This window comes from Pseudophryne corroboree, chromosome 6 (assembly GCF_028390025.1).
Source record: "Pseudophryne corroboree isolate aPseCor3 chromosome 6, aPseCor3.hap2, whole genome shotgun sequence".
Taxonomy (NCBI): Eukaryota; Metazoa; Chordata; class Amphibia; order Anura; family Myobatrachidae; genus Pseudophryne; species Pseudophryne corroboree.
Genome location: NC_086449.1, coordinates 803,852,335 through 803,870,306, shown reverse-complemented (window position 1 = coordinate 803,870,306; position 17,972 = coordinate 803,852,335). Strand labels below are relative to the sequence as shown.

The following is a 17,972-nucleotide window of genomic DNA, read 5'->3' as shown; positions in this document are numbered from 1 at the left end:
GGAGCACCTCAAGCCTAGGTATTGAATATACAGGATTTTCCTTTGGATCAATGTTCGCTGGTTTTTAGTTAAATTAGCAATATCAAATATCGATTATTTAAAAGTCTGGTGCAGGATACAAGTCTAGTTTTAGATAAGCATCAAAGTGGCAGAAACTGAGGGGGAAGGGCCCTGCTCGTGAGAGCTTGCATTATAAAGGGTAGGGCAGGCTTGGACTGGCTCACAGGGGTTCAGGGGAACCACCGGTGGGCCCCACTGCCTGGGGCCCCACCTCCTGCTCTAAGGATCATGGTGGTCATTCCGAGTTGTTTGCACGCTAGCTACTTTTAACAGAAATGCAAACACAAAGCCGCCGCCCTCTGGGAGTGTATCTTAGCATAGCAGAATTGATAACGAAAGATTAGCAATTCTGCTATTAAGTATTTCCTTGCAGTTTCTGAGTAGCTCCAGACCTACTCCTAGATTGTGATCACCTCATTCCGTTTAGTTCCTGGTTTGACGTCACAAACACGCCCTGCGTCCGGCCAGCCACTCCTGCGTTTTCTGCTGGCACGCCTGCGTTTTTTTAGCACACTCCCGGAAAACGCTCAGTTACCACCCAGAAACACCCACTTCCTGTCAATCATTCTCCGATCAACAGAGCTACTGAAAAGCTTTGTTTGCCTGTGAGTAAAATAGTATAGTTTTGTGTATAACTGCTTAGCGCGTGCGCCCTGCGGTGCATACGCATGCGCAGAACTGCCGGATTTTAGCCTATTAGCAATTCTGTAAAAATAGCAGCGAGCGAACAACTCGGAATGACCACCCAGGTTCTAGACTGTGCACTTGAATTATACATTATACATATGTTACCTTATACTGTACTATGGTGTATTTTCTACAGTGCATTGCTGTTATTAATCTGTTATTAACCTGGCACATTATCATGCATGCAGCAGCTGAATTTACTGTATATATTTATGAAGGGGCCCAGACGTTGCTCTCTCTTATGGTTACTCCAACCAATGAGGTGTTAGTCCACACCCCATCAGCAGACTGGCCACACCCCTAAACATGGGACCCTACTACTGCATTCCCCCGGTGGGCCCTACATGCCCCAGTCCGACACTGGGGTAGGGGCAGACAGACAGGGGTGACACAGATGGGGTAGACAATGGGGTAATTCAGACCTGATTGCTAGGCTGCGTTTTCGCACATGCGTATGCACCGCAATGCAGAGGCGCGTCACACAGGTACAAAGCGGATCGCCGCTCAGCAATGGCTTTGTGCAAAGAATCCATTCGCACAGGCGGTCGCAAGGTGACTTACAGGAAGAAGGCGTTTGTGGGTGGCAACTGACCGTTTTCCGGGAGTGTTTGGAAAAATGCAGGCGTGCCCAAGCGTTTCCAGGGCGGGCGTCTGACGTCAAATCCGGTCCTGAACAGGTTGATGTGATCGCAGCGGCTGAGTAAGTCCTGGGCTACTCAGAGACTGCACAAAATCAGTTTGTGTCGCTCTGCTACACATGCGTTCGCACACTTGCTCAGCGAAAATACACTCCCCCCGTAGGCGGCGACTATCTGATCGCAGGGCTGCAAAAATCGCCTGTTAGCGATCAGGTCTGAATTACCCCCAATGAGTGTAGAGCATGGGTCTTCAACCTGCGGCCCTCCAGCTGCTGTGGAACTACACATACCAGCATGCAGTGCCACTGTGGCAGGGCATGCTGGGATGTGTAGTTTCACAGCAGCTGGAGGGCCACAGGTTGAAGACCCATGGTGTAGAGGGTTAGAATGAGAGCCGACAGCTGGGTTTCAGGAAGAAGTGTCACAAACCTTTAGTGCTCAGCAAGAAATGCAAATAGTTACTGCTATTTTATTATTTTTATGTATTGATGGCACCTATGGTATTTTAGGTTATTTTTGTCATATTGATCACAGTTATAATGTGATATAATCACCGTGGTGACAACTACATGCAATAGAAACACACTTTTTTCTTAACGTCCCAGCATAACAGATGAAAAGGTGTTTTCCATTTTCAGTCTTATCTTTTAGTATAACAAGTTTTACACACTGTATATTCCCACAGTTGCGCAAACAACAAATGTGCTTTGTGTTTTATTTTCTATGAGAAATATAAAACCAAATTTAAAAAAAAACAACCCATTTTTTGGTCAGGAAAACAGTGGCAAACGCAGGATTTCTAGAGGGGGGTTTCCAAAAGCATGTCCACAATCTCCCTCTCTATGGAACATCTGAGCAAGTGTGGGAGTCTGGGGGAGCGGCAGGGCTGTTTCTAGCCAATTTGGCTCCCAGTGCGAGATTTAAAAATGCGCCCCCCATGACATAAAAAATGTGCCCCCCCCCCCCCCACACACACCTAGATTAAAAAAAAAATGTGCGCGCGCACCCGGTAAGGGGGCGTGGCCTCATCTAAATGGGCGTGGCCTCATCTAAATGGGCATGGCCTCGTCTGAAAAGACTACCTCACAATCCAGTTTTTGACCCTGCTCCAACAGATCACGACCACCACAGGAATAAAAATTCTACCATATTAAGCCCCACACAGTAATGCCCCCTGCACCATATTATGCCACACATCGCAATGCCCTTGATACATTAAATCCCCACACTACGGCAGGCAAGAGTCCCCATTTTACACATAGAGAGAGAGAGAGAGAGAGAATACTTACAGAGGCGATTACCGCTCTTCGGCCCGCCTCACCAGTCGCTCCTTGCGCCGGCCTTTCCCTCTTCCTAACTTGGATCCCCCTCTGTACTCCGTTCGGGGGGGGGGGGAGTTTTGCGGAGTGACGGGGTTGCGTCGTGACGTAACAACGCAACCGCGTCATTCCGTGAAACTCCGCCCCCCGATCGGGTTACTCAGGGAGAAATAGGAGGGGGAAGCAGGGAGCCACAGTTAGTGCCGCAGCAGGCGCCCAGTGCGGTTGCACTGCTCGCCTACCCCAAGAAACGGCCCTGGGGAGCGGTAAATGAAACCTAGTAATGACCCTGGACATTAATGTCAACATTGGTCTTTTTATACACTGGAAACTTTATGGAATACAGTAATAATATGTAACACTATAGATGGTCTATTAGTATAGGCTGTATCAAACGTTGAAATAATATAAATAAGTGGTCAGGAAAAGGTTATACGAGCACACATTCTCCCACTTCATGGTAAGGCTCCTGTCTCTTCTTCCTGGTAGCTGCTCTCTGGGCCAGTACACTGATTGAGGACTCAGATTCACATACACAGCAAACTTGGTAGAAGAAGCTGCTACCTCAGGGCTTGTGCAGCAGCTCTGCTCTGTCTTTTAAAGTGCATGACGTGGCTGCAGCTCTAAAAATTGTATTATATACTATTGCTATTTTTCTCATAATTTGAGCCATTTACCATGGGGGGGGGGGGGGGGGGTGTTCCGGGCAACCGGAATTCCCCCTGCGTTTGCCTATGGAAAGCATTTAGAAATACCAAAATGATCTAAAAGAAACATAACTTGGTTGACTACTATATACTACGATACTTGAATAACTCACATGCTGTAAAAAAAAAAAAAGAAGAAATATGGGATAATGCACTCACTATGCAATGGGGATACTAGAAGCAATGGGCTGCTTTCACAATGCCGACTGACCCGAGACCCTTTAGAATCCAGACGTCGGAACTCAAAAAGGGTTCAGGGATGAGTATGGGCTAATGTCCACTCTCCCAATCCCCTAACCCACCCTTCCTCATTTGAGAACCTGGGCAGTGCTACTAGCTGAAGACGCAAATGAAGAGGAGGAAGAGGAATAAACATCTGACCTTCCACAAGAAGAGGAGGCAGAGCCCGAACCATCAAAGACAGTCCCCCCTGATGCCTCACCTGACATCCTGGGCTGATCAGCCAGCGAAAACCACCAACGACGAATCCCCGTCATCACTGCTGTGTTCTTCTTGCTCCACTTCCACCACAACATCTGAAAAAAAAGACAGACACGACTCCGGAGCACTTGGGGAGGGCAATGGGGTGGGAGAAGACACATCGAGAGCACCACTACGCTCAACTGTCTCAAACAAGCCAACATCCACCTGGCCCCCAGCCGACCCCATATCCCGAAACATTTGTAAAACCTGCGCCACAGCGGGTTCCGATTCGCCGGGAATAGGCGCCTCACCCCGCCTACCCTGAGAGGGCCTAGCAGAACCCATGGTCATTGCAATACAAAAGGAGAAAGTGCTGATGACGTGTATGAAAGCGCAGAAGAAAATGCAGCGGGGTCATATGCAGAAGCTGAACTTCCAGCACCACCACCATCTTGGGAATCGACCCCACCCTTCCTAATAACATGCCTTTGTCCCCTAATTCCCAGCCTGGCATGGGTGGGTGGTGTAAAATGAGCTGTGCCTGCAATCCCATGGCCAGAAAGTCTAGGAAGTTGATCCCCTGGCCTGCTACCAAGACTGACCCTGCCAGCAACAGCCTAACCAAGCACCGCCCCCTTTCTCTCCAGGGAAGATGTAAAATGGCCGCCTGCACTTGAATCTCCCTCTCTTCTATGCAGCCTACCCTCACTCCTCCTGAGCCTACTATGCCGGGAGCTGCCAGTATAACCAGAGCTCCCTGCTTGTACCCAGTGACGTGCAGTGAGGTGAGGCAGAGCCCTCACCGTTATACTAATGTATATGTCATAAATATATTGTCAATTCTGAATAATTTAGTATATAGCCCAGTTGTCAATGAAAATGATATCTTACACAATGTGTTCTTTTTGGGGATTTTAATCAGAAAAATGATGTATTAAAATCTTTTTGGTTATTGCATACATATAAAAGTATGATGCAAAGTATAAGAGAGAGGAAGGGGGAGGGAAGAAAGGGGAGGTGGGAATGGAGGAGGGAGACAAACACGGGAAACGAATAAATGAGAGGATGAAAACAGTTGCTGCAGTGTTCAGGGGGAGAAAAATCTAGATGTTCTGATTTGTTTGGGAAAATTATAAACACTGCAGTGATCAGTCTGTGATGCACTCAGAACGGTGGCGTCCCACCTCTGTAGTACTAATGTCCTTCTGGATGTCTTGTGAGCTCAGTGCCGATGAGGTAGTGTGTACAAGTGTCCTTTTGAGGTTGCAGAATATGGGGTATCCCTGGTGACCTGCTGGCAATTTAGGATAAGATTGGGGCTGGTACTGTGGTAATTAGGACTCCGGACGCACAGTTATCCCTTGCGCCCCGATCAGCCGCGGTGTCGCTCTAAAAAGCGCACCGTGGTTCTCAGGGCAGCTGGGATGCAGTCACCGTCTTGGAGAGAGAGAGAAGGGAAATGCTTCCAGCCCTGTTCGGCTGTCCGCCTTGCCTTCTCCTCTCCTACGGGGTCCCTTACCTCGTTCCCTCAGCTCCGTCTTTCCTCTTCTTGCCCGCAGCGTCTCGCTTCTCCTTGGTAACCTCTCTTCCTTCCGGGTCGGTCCGGTCACGTGACCACAGCAGCGGCTCTCTCGGTATGCTGTCCCCTCGCTCGTTCTCCGCTTCCTCTCCTTCTCCACGGCTCTGTCTGTGAATAGTGATTGATATGGGATGTGATATAATTTGAATGCACAGTCTGCTCCTATGCGTGTCGACCCTTCTGGGTCTTCCTCAGGGAGTCCTTGAATGCCATTTTGGGTATGGGCTATTTATGCCCATACTTGCTTATGTCACAAATAAGGGGGAGGGGTGTCATCCTTAGTTTACACCCAGAGTAGGAGGGAAATAACTGACAGTCACACATATAGATTGGGCAATACTTGAGAGGAAAAAAGCAGTAAACTGAACATAAATTGAGAATAAAATAAACATCAACAGTAGAGGATGATAGGAATGTAGATGAATGATAAAAAATGATAATTGCAATTTGAGAGGAAAGCATTAATATGGAAATTCCTTTGCAATAATATAGTGAAATAAATAAAATAAAATAAGATGAAATAAATTAACAGTAAAGTTAATAATAATAATAAATGAGACCAATGTAAAAGTCATATATCTAGAGAAAACATTGGGTAGTATAATCTTCGAGTGTATAGTCTTAGGATTGTCTAGAACTAAAAGAGAAGAAATCTAATGTTAATTATTCAACTGCAAGGAATCTTACTGGTACTAAAATAGGGTCTCCAAATACTTGTAATCTAGTCAGTTCTGTGTTCTGACAATGGTTTCAGTCCGTGACTATGATAATTGTAACTTGATTTAGTCTGTGTTACAGTATTGGGTCTGTACTAGGACACCAACATGATGCAAACTTAATTAGTAACAACTGCTCTCACCTCATTGAATAATTAACATTAGATTTCTTCTCTTTTAGTTCTAGACAATCCTAAGACTATACATTCGAAGATTATACTACCCAATGTTTTCTCTAGATATATGACTTTTACATTGGTCTCATTTATTATTATTATTAACTTTACTGTTAATTTATTTCATTTTATTTTATTTATTTCACTATATTATTGCAAAGGAATTTCCATATTAATGCTTTCCTCTCAAATTGCAATTATCATTTTTTATCATTCATCTACATTCCTATCATCCTCTACTGTTGATGTTTATTTTATTCTCAATTTATGTTCAGTTTACTGCTTTTTTCCTCTCAAGTATTGCCCAATCTATATGTGTGACTGTCAGTTATTTCCCTCCTACTCTGGGTGTAAACTAAGGATGACACCCCTCCCCCTTATTTGTGACATAAGCAAGTATGGGCATAAATAGCCCATACCCAAAATGGCATTCAAGGACTCCCTGAGGAAGACCCAGAAGGGTCGACACGCGTAGGAGCAGACTGTGCATTCAAATTATATCACATCCCATATCAATCACTATTCACAGACAGAGCCGTGGAGAAGGAGAGGAAGCAGAGAACGAGCGAGGGGACAGCATACCGAGAGAGCCGCTGCTGTGGTCACGTGACCGGACCGACCCGGAAGGAAGAGAGGTTACCAAGGAGAAGCGAGACGCTGCGGGCAAGAAGAGGAAAGACGGAGCTGAGGGAACGAGGTAAGGGACCCCGTAGGAGAGGAGAAGGCAAGGCGGACAGCCGAACAGGGCTGGAAGCATTTCCCTTCTCTCTCTCTCTCCAAGACGGTGACTGCATCCCAGCTGCCCTAAGAACCACGGTGCGCTTTTTAGAGCGACACCGCGGCTGATCGGGGCGCAAGGGATAACTGTGCGCCCGGAGTCCTAATTACCACAGTACCAGCCCCAATCTTATCCTAAATTGCCAGCAGGTCACCAGGGGTACCCCATATTCTGCAACCTCAAAAGGACACTTGTACACACTACCTCATCGGCACTGAGCTCACAAGACATCCAGAAGGACATTAGTACTACAGAGGTGGGACGCCACCGTTCTGAGTGCATCACAGACTGATCACTGCAGTGTTTATAATTTTCCCAAACAAATCAGAACATCTAGATTTTTCTCCCCCTGAACACTGCAGCAACTGTTTTCATCCTCTCATTTATTCGTTTCCCGTGTTTGTCTCCCTCCTCCATTCCCACCTCCCCTTTCTTCCCTCCCCCTTCCTCTCTCTTATACTTTGCATCATACTTTTATATGTATGCAATAACCAAAAAGATTTTAATACATCATTTTTCTGATTAAAATCCCCAAAAAGAACACATTGTGTAAGATATCATTTTCATTGACAACTGGGCTATATACTAAATTATTCAGAATTGACAATATATTTATGACAAGTATTTGGGTATGCATCTCGTAACTTAATCAGGCGCGGTTGTTTATTTCTATTGTGTGTACCCTTAGAGGTGTGGGTTTACCTCTTTCACAACCTTGCTGCCACAAAAGATATCCAGACAGGCAGGGCGCTAGATACAAACTTCTCTGATACTAATGTATATGCCAGCGTTTTGACTACACAAAACACACAAAAAACACAATGAACATATTAGAAATATCCTTCCTGTATTACTCCAACAATTTCCACAGTCAAAACTCTGGAGTAAAAAGTCCACGACAGGTGAGGCAGTGCCTCCCCCCCTATCCACACATCTCTGATCAAAACTCAGCAAACTTCCAGCAGTATATACTGCTGCATCTGTGTATAATGCCCACATGTATATACTTCTGCACCTGTGTATAATGCCCACATGTATATACTGCTGCACCTGTGTATAATGCCCACATGTATATATATACTGCTGCATCTGTGTATAATGCCCACAATGATATATACTGCTGCATCTGTGTATAATGCCCACATGTATATATACTGCTGCATCTGTGTATAATGCCCACATGTATATACTTCTGCACCTGTGTATAATGTCCACATGTATATACTGCTGCACCTGTGTATAATGCCCACATGTATATACTGCTGCACCTGTGTATAATGCCCACATGTATATATATACTGCTGCATCTGTGTATAATGCCCACAATGATATATACTGCTGCATCTGTGTATAATGCCCACAATAATATATACTGCTGCACCTGTGCATAATGCCCAATTGTATATACTGTTGCATCTGTGTATACTGTCCATGTGTATATACTGCTGCACCTGCATATAATGCCCACATGTATATACTGCTGCACCTGTGCATAATGGCCACATGTATATACTGCTGCACCTGTGTATAATGCCCAAATGTATTTACTGCTGCACCTGTGTATAATGCCCACATGTATATACTGCTGCACCTGTGTATAATGCCCAAATGTATTTACTGCTGCACCTGTGTATAATGCCCACATGAACCCTTTGGCTCATATATTGTGTAAATCTGGCTCTGGTACTAGCCAGTGCCTCCTGAGCCATTTACCTCACCACACATCTCTGCTTCTGCCACAACTGCCCCCCAAAGCCTTGGAGATGCCCCCAGCCTAAAGCCAGGCACTCCCAGGCTGAGAATCCATATTATGGCTAAAACCAAGTTGGAGAAAGGACCTCTGACATCACCAGGGGGAGGAGCAAGGCCCGAACAAGGTACCCGAAATGTACCCTTGCGGGCTCGGCTCGCTCCGCATTGCTCCACACCGGGGTACTAAAGGGAGTAGTTGATGGCGTGGATAGTAAAACAACTATCCCGCCGGCCTAGCTCCTCCCCCTGACATCAGAGGTCCTTTCTCCAACTTGATTCTAGCATCTACCTGGTACTTATCCTGTCCAAGACAAAAGTAAAAGAGGCTGATTCCACCCCAAACAAACCCCAACAATTAAAACTATCCCCCTCCTTGCTTCACTATTGGATTAAAACGACCACCTGATATCCTACAAGACCCTCCCCAGCCTCTGAGGTTTAACCCTCTCCTTTCCTATCTAGTCAATACGCTCTTATTTGCAAAATAGATTCGCTTGGTCAGCTTTGCACATTTTACCATCATACAATTCTTTAAGAGACAGCAGACTAGTAACTGTGTCACTTGTAACCTTGATTCCTTGCCTAATGATATTATTAGCAGATATCTAAAATCTGTTTGGGTTAATGTGTAAAAAGACTTTCAATGTCATATATAAACCATCTGGAAGGCAGAATGTCATGTAGTCCAAATACACCAAGACACAGTCCGGATCACATCTGTACTGAGACTGCTGCGGCCCTTGTAGTGATGCTGGTTATACTACCTCTGCTGCTGGGGGTCGCTGCCGTGTTTGCAGCCCCTGAAGGTAACAATGATTTCTACTAATATATATATATATGGGCTGCTGTATATACAGTACATATACTGTACACATATAAGGTACATATACAGATATTAACATTGTACATATACAGTACTGCTCACTTCACTGCTTGCTCATATGTACAGTACATATACAGTACTGCTCGCTTCACTGCTTGCTCATATATACAGTACATATACAGTACTGCTCACTTCACTGCTTGCTCATATATACAGTACATATACAGTACTGCTCGCTTCACTGCTTGCTCATATATACAGTACATATACAGTACTGCTCGCTTCACTGCTTGCTCATATATACAGTACATATACAGTACTGCTTGCTCCACTGCTTGCTCATATATACAGTACATATACAGTACTGCTCACTTCACTGCTTGCTCATATATACAGTACATATACAGTACTGCTCGCTTCACTGCTTGCTCATATATACAGTACATATACAGTACTGCTCGCTTCACTGCTTGCTCATATATACAGTACATATACAGTACTGCTTGCTCCACTGCTTGCTCATATATACAGTACATATACAGTACTGACTGCTCTCCATATATACAGTACATATACAGTACTGCTTGCTCCACTGCTTGCTCATATATACAGTACATATACAGTACTGCTCGCTTCACTGCTTGCTCATATATACAGTACATATACAGTACTGCTCGCTTCACTGCTTGCTCATATATACAGTACATATACAGTACTGCTTGCTCCACTGCTTGCTCATATATACAGTACATATACAGTACTGACTGCTCTCCATATATACAGTACATATTCAGTACTGCTTGCTTCACTGCTTGCTCATATATACAGTACATATACAGTAGACTGCTCGCTTCATATATACATTACATATACAGTACTGCTCGCTTCATATATACAGTACATAAACAGTACTGCTGGCTTCACTGCTTGCTCATATATACAGTACATATACAGTACTGCTCGCTTCACTGCTTGCTCATATATACAGTACTGCTCGCTTCACTGCTTGCTCATATATACAGTACATATACAGTACTGACTGCTCGCTTCATATATACAGCACACATGCAACACTACTCTCTTCATCTTCATTTTGCTAAGAGTGGAATCTTGCTACTGATAAATATGTGAAATATTGGAAATGTTATTTTTTCTGGGGTCATGTTTCAGGAGCGTTATCTTCCGAAACAATCTTGTTTATTTATATTGTACTTGGAGCATAATGTCTCTTGTACTCCTAGGCTGCATACAATGCATCATGGTGTATCTGAAAGCATTGTATGTGAAACGAATAATAGTGGGAAATGGCAAAAAAAATATACAACCTTTAGGGGGATATTGATCAAAGCCTGGTTAGAGATAAAATTGTGAGAGATAAAGTACCAGCCAATCAGCTTGTGCCTTACATTTTACAGACGGTACAATAAAAAGACAAAAGTTTTCCCCCAGCACACCAAAAGTATCATCAATAGGAATTGAACATTACATGATAATATAAAATGCAGAGATCTCATTTACATATATTTGCAAAGATATGGTTAACTAACCAGGCCGCATCAAGGTTTCTCTGACACTGGTGGTCCCTAATGCTACATAATAGATAATAGCACCCAATCTGGGTCATACAATTGATTATTGTTATGCTACATGATAATAGCACATACAAAAATATATCTAAATTGGGAGCCAACACACCGGGAGTCACCCCTACATCCTCCAAATAGCACTATAAGAACCAGCATGCCATCCAAATGCTGGTCCCATCTATGCCTCCCAGAACAGAAATATAAAATGGTAGCTGCTCAATCAATTTAGTAATACTCATTTCACACTGCCAATGCCGGATCCCACCCGGGAATTGGAAACGGGTCCTTCCCGAGTGGGATCTGGCATTGGACGCTGCTGCTGGCTTCTGCCATAGCAGCAGGGGGCGGAGCCGGCAGCAGAGGCGGTGCAGCAGAGGCGGTGCTGGGAGATGAGATCATCTCCGTGCCGCCTCTCCCTGCTGTAGTGAACTGGACAGCGGGAGGCGGGCCACTACACTTTGGACGGCAGCAAGGTGCTTCTACAAGATAGAGGCAAAGATCTAACGAGAGGCGCAGCCGTGGAGAATACTCTGCCGGATACTACGAGGTGGTCGCCGGATCACTAACGGCAGAAAGACGGTGCAGTGCGCATGAATTAGAACTTATGCCCATTAGGAGACGCAGCCGCAAATACATGGTGAGACACAACCATTTTAAACTCTATACAGCCTGATAAAGAACTGCATCTATGAAGGAGCATGGTAATTGCAATTACTAAAGTGGAATTTAGATAAATTATTCTCATAATATAGACACGGGGACGCCCGTGAGGGAACATCAGACACCCGGTTTGAGCACTCCCGGGGAGGATAAGCCACAGATTAGCAATTGTTGTTTGCTCCAAATAATGAGTATGTTCTAAATCTAGTGACATTGAACTTCCGGAATTTTATGATCTTCCCAGTGGAAGGATTTTAGTGATTACTAATTATCATAGATCTATACTATACAACTGGGACTGTGATTTACTGATCATATAATCATTAGGAAGGTAATTAATTTATTCAGAAAGGCTGTTAAGTAGATGGTCTTAATTGATGCATATTGTGGGGGATTAATTGTGGTATTACCCTTATAAGCCATAGATACATTGTTGTCTTTTAGTGAGATGTTCAGGTCATATTAAAATTGTATCCACTGTGCACAGTTGTGTCTCTAAGAAGTATTACAGGGACAAAAGAAGTCCTTGAATTACTTTATGTCCACTATTGGACTCATTAATAATAGACACCTTTTGGATTAATATTTAATGTGGATGTATTCAATTTTGTCTTTTTAAAAATTAATTTTAATAAAATACTCTTTAAATTTGGACAGCGCTTTCAATATATATTTTTCTGTTTTTTTTTAATAGAGTATTTTTATTCAACAAGGATAAAATCGTTAGAGACATTTCAGTGTACACTGGGAACTTCAGTTATTATTACACAATATGTTCACGCCCATATCCTTCTCAAACAATATATATAATACATGATGAAGCTGGTAGTCGCAGGACCGTATGTTGTCATTCTGCATATACCAGTTCTCTGAAGTCTGCAATCAAGTGTCAAACACATACTAACATTTCTTGTTTTCTCCCCGAAATACTACAATAACCCCCCCCCCCCCCCCAACTATAAGGCCTAATAAAGCCTACAAACCATAAACAGAGCAAATCAAAACAACTCCATCCAGCCTAGAGTCATACAGATGTGCGAAGCGAGGTGCGTAATCCCTATAGTGTGTAATACGGGAGAGGAGCCTGGCTCGTCCCCCCGGGGGTAAATGACAGTATTACTGACTTTCACTACGGTTTCTGAAATAGCCCCTACATGCAGTATAACCATAGAGAGGATTGTGTGTTTTCTGGGTTATATAATGCCAATGACATAACATTATGTTTTTCTTTCCTTCAGGAAGATGGGCCAATATTTATGATCAGATTCTGGACTTCAAGTGCCAAAACCACCAGAGCATTGGCTTAATTTTCAGGTAATGAATAAACGATCCCCGCCTCCACACATAGTGCAGGCAGCCATTTCACTTCTCCACGAAGACCCAGTGACAGCTATAAAACATGAAGTGATTGTTTCAGACTCAAAATGGCCGCCTAATCTGTGAGACAATGATGTGTTCCTATTAAATCACAGTTTTGTTTCCTTGTTGTCCAGTTTTAAGGTTGGTATTTTAAGGGGTACATTTACTAAGCAGTGATAAGAGCGGAGAAGTGAGCCAGTGGAGAAGTTGCCCATGGCAACCAATCAGCACTGAAGTAACATCTATAATTTGCATACTATAAAATGATACAGAACTGCTGATTGGTTGATGGGGAAATTTATCCACTGGCTCACTTCTCCGCTCTTATCACTGCTTAGTAAATGTCCCCCTAATAGAGAAGGTTGACTCCAGAGATTAAAATTTATTTTTCCTCCTACTGTAACATAATGAACAGTAGGCGGAGCGCAGCCATTGTGGATTAACTGAAAACTATTCTCTCTATCCTCTCCCCTATGCCCCATTCCAGTTATCTCTAGATATCATTTACATACTATTATCTTGTACCTTCATTATATTTATTGTCTAGTCTAAGTCTTGGAGGTAAAATAAAGTGAACAGAGATAAAGTTCCAGCCAATCAGCTCCTAGATGTCATTTTTCATTGGGTGTGGCCATCCCCCAGAGGTATAGACTTGGCTAACCATTTCAGTGGGCATGGTCTGGGCCTCTTGATAATTATAGTTTATGCATGATAATGTACCAGATTAATAACAGCAATGCACTAAAGAAAGCACAATATAGTCCTGTGCAGTATAATGTAATATATGTATAATTTAAGTGCGCAGTCTGGAACCTGACAGCCAGAGGAGGAAATGGGCCCTCAAGCAAAGCGGCCAGGCTTGGACTGGCCCACAAGTGTACAGGGGAAACCACCGGTGGGCCCCACTGCCTGGGGGCCCACCTCCTGCTCTAAGGATTAGGTTCCAGACTATGCACTTGAATTATACATAATACATATGTTACCTTATACTGTACTATGGTGTATTTTCTACAGTGCATTGCTGTTATTAATCTGTTATTAATCTGGTACATTATCATGCTTGCAGCAGCTGAATTTACTGCATATATTTATGAAGGGGCCCAGACGTTGCACTCTCTAATGGTTAATCAAACCAATGAGGTGGCAGGCCACACCCCCTCTGCAGAATGGCCACACCCCTGACATGGCCCCCTACCACTGCATTCCCCCGATGGGCCCTACATGCCCCATTTCGACACTGAAAGCGGCCCACCAGTGGGCCAGTCCAACCCTGTCTGTGATTACCCATCATATAGGACAGGCCACAAGGCAATACTCCTGCCAGACATTTTAGTTATTTTAATTTTTATGGATAATACACATTTCTAAGCTGCTGTCATTCTTCCCCTTCTCTCAGCGCCCATGATAACAAATATGAGGATCGCGTCTGGGACTTCAGCTGTACGGACACCTTTAGCAACCCCGCAAAGTGTACCTGGACTAACTATGTCAATAATTTTGATGAAGAGTTTACTTTTTCCTGCCCCTTCGGTTCTGTCCTGAGTGGCATGTACAGCTACCATGAAAATAAGTACGAGGACAGAAGGTAATCTGTTTAGTCTCATCCATCCTCACATAATGAACTAACATCCGCTTTCTAACAAGCTGCTTCTATTAGGTCATAGATGTTGAATTTGGAGATTCCCCTCCAGGGCAACCTGGAGAGGGATTATGCAGTGGTAGGAACGCACCGAGAAGGGGTGTGGTATGAGAGTCGCTTCCTTACAACCCCGCCCACTCAGCAAAATACCATTATATGCATTTTGTAACAGTAACCAGCGTTACAATGACGCAATTTTTATGTGATTTGCATCATCAAAATGCACCCAACCCCCCTTTAAAGCAGAAGTAGAGGCATAGCCAGATGAAGGAGGGGTCGCAGGGCATACTGTACCCCGGGCCCCCTTCTGTCAGGGGGCCCCCAGCCAGAGCATACTGACATCACTACCTCTCCCTCTTGTGCAGCAGTAGAAACAGGCAGCCAGAATGGGAGCAGGAGAGTATGCAGTGCGGCCAGAGACACAGGAGTATCAACAGAGCCGGCCCTAACCAATATGATGCCCTAGGCAAGATTTTGGCTGGTGAAATGGATAGTATGAAGAACCCAACAGTGCGCATAGGCAGCTAGTAGTGTGGTTAGTCACAAAAGAGGCTTTTCCCACCTCCCAACACAAAATGCAAGGATAAAACGATACGTGAGCTACCACTGGACCAGCGCCTCACTTCACATGGACGGATATATCCCAACCTCCGAACAACTCCTATTATGGAGAGCCTTCCGGGAGCATTCTCAGGGATTATGCCAAGGAAAAAAAATGGTATGCAAACATAGTGTTATACTGTATAAAAACAACAATTTAATACATCACACACATCACATTACCAGACATTTAAAACAATTGAGACAACCACACTGTAGTGGTGCAGACATTCACTACTATGACTGGCCTCCTAGGCAACGATGGTAAGAATAGCTGATTATCGGCTGTAAGTAAGAACTGGCTCACACCAGTTCTAAAAGCATGAGTATGTCAGAGGAAGTCACCAAGCTGCAGCACAGGGATTCCCCGGTCTCAGAACTCCTTCACTCGCCAGATCAGTTCTTTGTGCCTTAACGTCCACACAGGAGGTTCTGCCTCTGACCTTGCACCTCTTTCCCAGCACCATCACCCCTCACCCATAGCAGTCCTTGTACCCCCTATATTTTAAATAGGAACAGTTCGCACATTTGACGCACAGCCCAAAAAGGGGCATCTCCTTGCTGGGAAGGGGCATGGCCACACAATAGTAACCCCAATTCCAATTACGCCACACAGTACTGCAACTTTATTCACATTTTATCTTGCGATAGTGTCCATAATTCATATTACATCCCACAGTACTATCACTTTACCTTATAAACGTTACTCCTCACAGTAGAGCCCCTTATTCACATTACATCACACTGAATTGCTCCTTATTCACATTACACCACACCTTATTGCTCTTTATTCACATTAGACGACACAGTAGTGCCCTTTCTATATGCAACGCCACATAGTAGAGCACCTTATACACATAATGCCACACATTAGTAATGCATTTATACACAATTCCACACAGTAATGCCCCTTACACATATGAGACACATTAATGTCCTTATAAACATAATGCACCTTACACATTATGACAGCCTTTATTAATGCCCTTTTACACATAATGTCCCTTACACATATGCTGCACATTATTAATGCCCTTATATACATAATGACACACATAGTGCCCCCTACACATTTGCTGCACATTATTATTGCCCCTATACACATAATGACACACATACAGTAGTACCCTGTTACACATATGCCGCACATTATTAATGCCCTTATACACATAATGACACACATACAGTAGTGGCCCTTTACACATATGTTGCACATTATTGATGCATTTTTACATGACACACATAATGCTCCTTACACATATTCCGAACACTACTGCACAACCAACCCACTCACATGCACACAGCACTCACACTTCCACTAACACTGTGACCTCTGCCTCTGCTTGGATACAGATGTGTCCTCACAAATCTTGCATCAATGCTAACATCGGGCACTTTTTTTTATTGAAAATGCATCTTATTTGCATTGCTATGTGGCTAGGATGCACAAGCAGCTTCTGCTGATTAAACTGATATGCAGCATGCCAATATACTGTGTGAGACTGTGGCTGTATCTGCATATGAAATGCTACATTCAGAATATAGGCATGCCGCATATCATTTTAATCAGCAGAAGCTGATGATGCCCCTAGGCATATCAAATGCCCTAGGCAATTGCCTAGTTTGCCTATGCCTATGGCCGGCTCTGAATATCAGGTTTCATGCGATACCTACAAAACTTCCCAACCAGAGGAGAGATAGGCGAGGGCAGAGAGCTGCAAGTGACCCATGGATCCCAGCTTCTCCTCCTCTCCATCTCTGAATCCTGTGTAACCTATTATCTAATGAGAGCATTTGGGTCTAGAGAGAGACACACAGAGAGTCCTCTTGAGTCCTGTCCCAGTGTGTAAGTAGTACAGAGGCTGCTGCTATTGCATTCTTGTAAGATAAATTATTGATTTTATATTTCTATGTGTATTTTAAGGTTGATTAAGTTGTCTTTGTTCCACTACAGGAAAACTTTACAAAATAGTTGTCTCTCAATTAGGTGGAGCTATAAACAGTACCCAGGCATTATTAAACTATTTAAATGTAATATACACCAATGTTTTAAATTTAATATGCACAATCCATACCTCATAACATGACTTATTCCAGGAGGGACAAAATGGGAGGTATGCACAATATAATATACAAGCCCATTCCCCCGGACCCCCCTGTCTTAAATGCCCAGGGCCCCGCCCAAGGTTTAATCCGGCCCTGAGTAGAGGGGATGTGGGAAGGTTGTCTACTGCGGGATAGTAGGCATGCATGTATTCAGTCTGTTAGGCTCAAACAGACATTTGCCAACACAACTTGGTACTACTTTAGTTTAGACACAGCAACAGCTGCATGCATGTGGATTGCAGAGGCGGATTAAGTGTGCAGCCCCCGTGCAGGCCCGCTCCTCCCTCTGTACGCAGTTATGTGTAGACTGTGCATGAGCAGGTCTCCGGGAACATGGCGTCCTTGCCATGTTCCTGGTGATTTC

The 17,972-nt window shown here is 44.0% G+C and overlaps 1 protein-coding gene across 1 annotated transcript in view; it reads left to right on the top strand.

Annotated features, from left to right (window-relative positions):
* The window catches only part of BRAF (B-Raf proto-oncogene, serine/threonine kinase), a 284,434-nt gene that overhangs the window by 236,573 nt on the left and 29,889 nt on the right, over positions 1-17,972 (top strand). The window contains exons 21-22 of the mRNA XM_063928964.1: positions 13,147-13,218; positions 14,660-14,848. Of these exons, the coding sequence (XP_063785034.1) occupies positions 13,147-13,218; positions 14,660-14,848 (261 nt within the window). The remainder of the gene's footprint in view (positions 1-13,146; positions 13,219-14,659; positions 14,849-17,972) is intronic.